Source organism: Megalops cyprinoides, chromosome 3, assembly GCF_013368585.1.
Source record: "Megalops cyprinoides isolate fMegCyp1 chromosome 3, fMegCyp1.pri, whole genome shotgun sequence".
Lineage (NCBI taxonomy): Eukaryota > Metazoa > Chordata > Actinopteri > Elopiformes > Megalopidae > Megalops > Megalops cyprinoides.
The window spans coordinates 1,896,903-1,902,902 of NC_050585.1; the positions used below are offsets into that span (position 1 = coordinate 1,896,903).

The 6,000-nt window shown below is 43.5% G+C and overlaps 1 protein-coding gene across 1 annotated transcript in view; it reads right to left on the minus strand.

Annotated features, from left to right (window-relative positions):
- The window catches only part of arhgef12b (Rho guanine nucleotide exchange factor (GEF) 12b), an 89,206-nt gene extending 83,556 nt beyond the window's left edge, over positions 1-5,650 (minus strand). Inside the window, exon 1 of the mRNA XM_036523423.1 lies at positions 5,332-5,650. Coding sequence (XP_036379316.1) covers positions 5,332-5,363 — 32 coding nt within the window. The 5' untranslated portion in view covers positions 5,364-5,650. The remainder of the gene's footprint in view (positions 1-5,331) is intronic.
- Positions 5,651-6,000: the final 350 nt, after the last annotated feature.

Below are 6,000 nucleotides of genomic sequence, written 5' to 3' on the forward strand. Positions count from 1 at the left end.
TTCATTTCTCCAGTCATATGTATTACACACATACACTATATGGACAAAAGTATTCTGACACCTGACCATTACACCAACAGGAACTGTAATGACATTGTATTCAAATACATATTCTTTAATATGGAGTTGGTCTCCCTTTTGCAGCTATAACAGCTTCCACTCTTCTTGGAAGGCTTTCCACAAGATTTTGGAGTGTTTCTGTGGGAATTTGTGCCCATTCATTCTGTAGAGCATTTATGAGGTCAGGCACTGATGTTGGACGAGAAGTCCTGGCTTGCAATCTCCGTTCAAGTTCATCCCAAAGGTGCTCGATGGAGTTGAGGTCAGGGCTCTGTGCGGGCCAGTCAAGTTCTTCCACACCAAACTCATCAAACCATGTCGTTATAGTCCTTATAGTCCTCTTTATAGTCCTTTATAGTCTTTATGTACCTATATATTGTGTGTGTGTTTGTTCCCTGGGTTTTTCTGAAGGACAATTAGCACACTAAGGGTGTACTCACACTAGGCAATCCGTACCGTGCCCTAGCACGTTTGACCCCAAAGTCCAGTTCGTTTGACTAGTGTGATCGCTCCGTACCGTGCCCGGGCACAGTACACTGAAAAGTGCCTGGGCCTGCTTGAAGAGGTGGGCTCGGGCACAGTTCAGTAGGACTCGGGCACAGTACGCATGGTACGTTGAGGTCAGGGCTCTGCGCGAGCAATCATGCTCAGGCACAGTACAAGGCAACCGGGCCTAGTGTGAGTACGCCCTAAAAGTGAGCAGCCATCCATAAGCATTGCATTACCGGGGAAGGAATGCAGTTGGTACCATCCACTGCAACAGCATCTGTTACAACTGACAAGCTGCTTTCCCACAGCTAGAGAGGAACACTCCTGGAGGGACAGGACTGTCCTGGGCTCAACCTGTCCCACTCCATATCCCAGGGTGCACTGCTCTAGCAATACCAATCCTGAAAGTCAACTGGCTTTGAGATGGAGATTGAACAAGCCTACAAACAGGGGAAGGACAGAACTGCTGGTCCGTTTGGTGACCTTGCTGTTGGTGTAGGGGGGAGACAAGGAGCTGCGGTGCTTCCCAGCCTGCCTGCCAGGAGCAGAGCTGGGCCGCAGTGGGTCGTCCCCGGGTCTGCCACGTGGCACCACAGGGGGGCAGGAGCCATTGGCACCAGCACTCAGGCCCTGTGGGTCAAGGACAGTAGGACCATCTGCTGCAGCCCATGGGCCTGGATCAGCCTCCAGCCAGCAGGCTTGGGAGGCAACAGCAGATTAAAAATGAAAATCAATCTGTTTTCTAAATAACTGCTTCCGTTCTCTCTCATTCACGGGTCAGATCAGAACTTTTAGGGGCAGGAAAGTACAGTGCATACAGAGTGCATCAGTCTGAGACAAAGCAAATGCTATGCTATCAGCATTATAAGTGCTGATGGTGCAGGAGTTCAGTGCTGTGGCATTCATCTTGAGCAGCTGACTGAGTTGAGCAGAAGGGATGCAGTGATTTTTCTTCCATTTTACACTGGTGTTATTTGCTGCCTGTTCCACCGGAGAGGAGCTGTTTACTCAACAGTTCTGCTATGATGGAATGGCTCCAACAAGCTGGACTCCCATTATCATGGCCAGATCCATACATTTACCTCTAGGGCTAAATAAATGTCGACTGTGTTATACCAAGGAAAATGGATTCTTTTATCCTTATGACCCAGTTATTTGTAATTATTATTAGGCCTACTTGTTATGTTAAGGACATACCCATTTCCAGAAACCTGTATTTTATCTCGCTATACAAGAGGTTATTCACTGAGGCCTTTCAGGCTGAGTACCATGCTCAACAGTACAACGGCAGTCCATCCACCTTTAGCCCTGCAGGCTCTCATCCCCTGGAGCACTGCCTCATAGACACTTTATGATGCTAACCTCACTGACCTCGTAAGCTCCAGGGGCATCACTGCAGGCACCACTTCAGTCATCTCCAAACTTGAGCCAAGCATTAATGAGTGACCAAAGCAAAGCAAAAACTGGAATTGGAATTCTGTTTCCATACCCACACCTCTGCTGTCAGAACAGAGTGATGTTTTAGCCCACACAGACCTCCAGCTGACCGCATAGCCTGACCGCAGCCCATGGTGCTCTTAACATTCAGTAACAAGCTTGCAAACTGAACCGTTGCCCTGTTTTTTTTATAACATTCAGCTTAGCAACCAACAAACCCAAAATATTTGTATGTCACAGGAAAAGGCAGAGCTTTCGTAAACGTATTGCAGGCCTAAGGACAAAGCATGTTGCGGCTAAGCCCTAAAAACCACCAAGTACTCCATCTGCATTGTTAAAACTCAGGAGCCTGTTCACACAGCTTGGCATTTCTACTGAGAGCAATTAAGGTTAAGTTGATTGCTCAAGGGCATGCCAGCAATATCCAACCAAGGATAAAATTGAGTACGGCCAGTGGATAAAAGAAATGAAACGACATGGATACCAAAACAAGGACTCAAACCCAACTATGCCTCGTCCTCACGCTTATTACATGTGGAGAACCAGGGAAGCACTGGCAAACAAGCTGCTCAATCTGGCCTAAATGGTAGGAAATGTAGTCTGGGGCCTGAGCTATAAGGCTGGGCTGAGCTATAACACAACCCCTGTCTGATATGGAGAAAATAACAAGGCCAAAATGGATAGGTAATAAACTGTAATGAACCTACAAAAATTCATTATTGAAATAAATGCATAAGTTATTATTTAGTCTTTTTACTGAGGTTTTACAGTAACAAATAACAGGTTAATGTTTGGCTTTCCTGGGCTCTTTATAGGTCTCAGACACAAGGCATTAAAGCAAATGTCTCAAAATGACAAGACTGACAAGCTATTAGCGAATATAGATATTATGCACAACCATACAGGCACAAAGTCACAGACACAGAAGCCACCAGAGAATCCACTGGCATTCATCATTTGACTTTTGACACATGAACATGCACACAGTCACCACACCAGCGCTAGTCAGAAGCTGTCGCTTCCCTGTGTTTTCCTTGCAGCTGATGTGCTACAAAGTCATGCAAAGTCATGGTGGCCACACACGATTCTTCACTCATTACCCCCAGTGAAAAAAATGCCCAGGAGCCAACATGCAAATTTCCCTTCCCAGGAGTGCAAACAACATCACTCATTCTCATTCAGATCTGAAGGCTGTTCTCTGCTTGGTGACAACGTCCCCCCTGGGCAGAGCAGAAGCAAGCTCTGCTCTCTCACTCTGCTCAGCTGATTATTCTTACTCCCCCATGGCTACACAAGACCCCAAAGCTCCTGTTGGTCGTCAGGAATGTCATTCCAAACAAAATTCCCCAGGCTTTTTCAACAGGGAAGAAGAGAGGGGCAAAATTTATCTCCGGTCTGGAAGTACCACTAAAGTACACTGTAGTCTAAGAAAATTGTTGTGTCTGCAAATGTTCTGGAATAGCCTTCAGTGAAATGCATTCTGGGTAATGAAACAACCTTGTTCTGTCTGACCAAGAGGTTTGAACCTTACATATGGATGGAAACATCTGCCTGTATATACCCAGCGACTGGAGATAACAAGGTAATGGGGGACATACAGATGAAAACTGAAGCTTTCTGAAGCTGAAGCTCTGCAACAACTGGCACTTCTACATTTTGTCACTGCAAGGTGTGGAAAGAGCATTATTTTCAAACCCTGCATATCAGTGACACCAGTTCACATTAATATTAATACTGGTAATACGACATGATATTAGCCTCTGCATGTTGACATTAACAACAAGGATTAGGAAACCAGAGTCTTCTGGGCTGGACTGCAACTTTGTTTCTTACAAGCCTGAGTCCCCTTTGAGAGGTCATCTTAAAATCAGCATGTGAAGATTTCTGAGTAGTATCACCAAAAACAGAACAGGGAAAGGCAAACATTGCTACTACAGTGTCCAAATCAACAGTGGGTTCACTAATCAATTACTTGGATCGAGATCAGTATTTAGATGCCTATTATCAAAACCAAAAATGTCCGATTATTTCTCATCATTAGGCATGAAGGAGAGCCCAAGGTGCCTGCATAAAATTGCCAATGATTGATTTTTGTTATTAATTTTCCTGCAGTAGTGTGTAAATGAATGCAAATCACAGAGTATTTACACATCAAATCTCAAACTGCTTCTGAGAAAAAAGGTTAGCCTATGCCATTATTCGATTTTGGGAGCCAGAGAATATTCAAACATCAAACTGATCAAAACATTAGTCCCTGGTTACAATAAATGTGTTCGCAGATCACAGGTGGCACCTAGAGTTAAAATGGATATTTGGGTCAGTGTACTGCTCACACACATGCAACCTTCCCCAAATCCCTTTACACCTGTTCATGTCCCTTCTCAAACTGATGAACCACTGGGGTCACATGCCACCCTCTGGGTGGACACTTCAGCTGTTTCCTGGGCTTTGTAACTGACTTTTGGACAGGCTGTGTCCAAAACACACCAACTGGGACAGCATCCAGTACAATTAAAGGAAAAACACCAAAAGAGAAAGAGTATTGCAGAAATTAATCTGCTATTAAAGACATTTGGTGTCCTTAAACTTCCTCACAAATAAATCAAAATTCCTCTGTTGGCTGTGTAATGGATAACAAAATAACACATACTAATGTCAAAACAATAAAAACCAAGATGAAAGACTGATTCAGGACCTACACACTGCACTAATTTCCCTCAGATGAGTGAACTGGTGGAAAGGTGACATAATCTCACGACCTGCATGATGCAACCAAAGGTGTAACGCGTCATTAAAATGCAGAGCAATACCGAATCGTTTCACTGACGGAACTTCCAGGATAATAATAACGCCCACCAGTAAAATAACCGTGTTTCCTCTGCACTTTAATTTGCTCGGAGCAAATGTATATAAGCGTATTGTTATTGTTACTACACTCCTACATCACGGACAAGGGGCATGATTTGCAGTAAATACTGCCTACTGTGCGAGGGGGTGCAATGGATGGGCATGCCAGTGCGCCCATATCGCCGGAATACCCACATGACACGCAATGTCACTAGCATCTTTTCACAAAAAACAACATCATTAGAATGTACAAACCGGTAATGTATCTTTCCAACAACAAGCACGTCAACGCATCCGTGTTTGACGATTCTGTTACATTCTGATAACCAACGTGTACACACATGACATGTACCAGTCTACGATCATGCTAACTCAAATGTCAAAAAAACGCCGGAGAAGTAATCACACCGACAAATCTTAAGACCTGTGGGAAAGAATTGTTAAAAGCAAACAATGTTAAGTCAATATGTTAATTGATATGGTTAAATGATTACGTACCTGTCAGTGATTGTAGACTGTGTGCCGCTCATTGGGCTTTCGTTTCAAATTTTTCTTCGTTTTTTTATCCAATTAGCATTTTACCAAAAAAAAAAAAAAACCCTCTGTGCTTTTGTAAGGTAGCAAGTTCCTTCTAAATATCCGCCAAGATGATGTACGTTTAGAAACGAACAGCACTGTTGACAACTGTTGTTTTTTTTCCAAATCACCGATTGTGATTTGCGTGTGTATGGTTTAGTGTACAGTTAGCTATTCGTTTCCCTTGTTGCAAAAATGAACAAAACAAAGGGAAAAAACATCACAAATCACAGTGTGTGGCGTAAATAAATAACCTTATTATGAAAAAAATAACTGAATGAATGCTTGCTTAAAGGCAAAGATGCTCGCTGTGGTACAATCTAACGTTTATCTCTCAGTGTTATCAGGAAATGTTTGATGAGGGAATGGATTTATAAATGCTGTTTATCGGGAGAAATTGCAAATCCGGATCCACCAGCTTTGCCTGCTGCTGTAACAGCTGCTGTCTTTGTCAATACCACCAGAGAAGTACAAGCCAGCTAGCTATACCTATTGTTAATTTGTTTCCTCGAAAAATAACCATGCACTCTCTCTGGTTTTCGAAACTCTTCGTTTTAGGCCCTTTACAAAATTCTTCGTCTTTCAGTTACA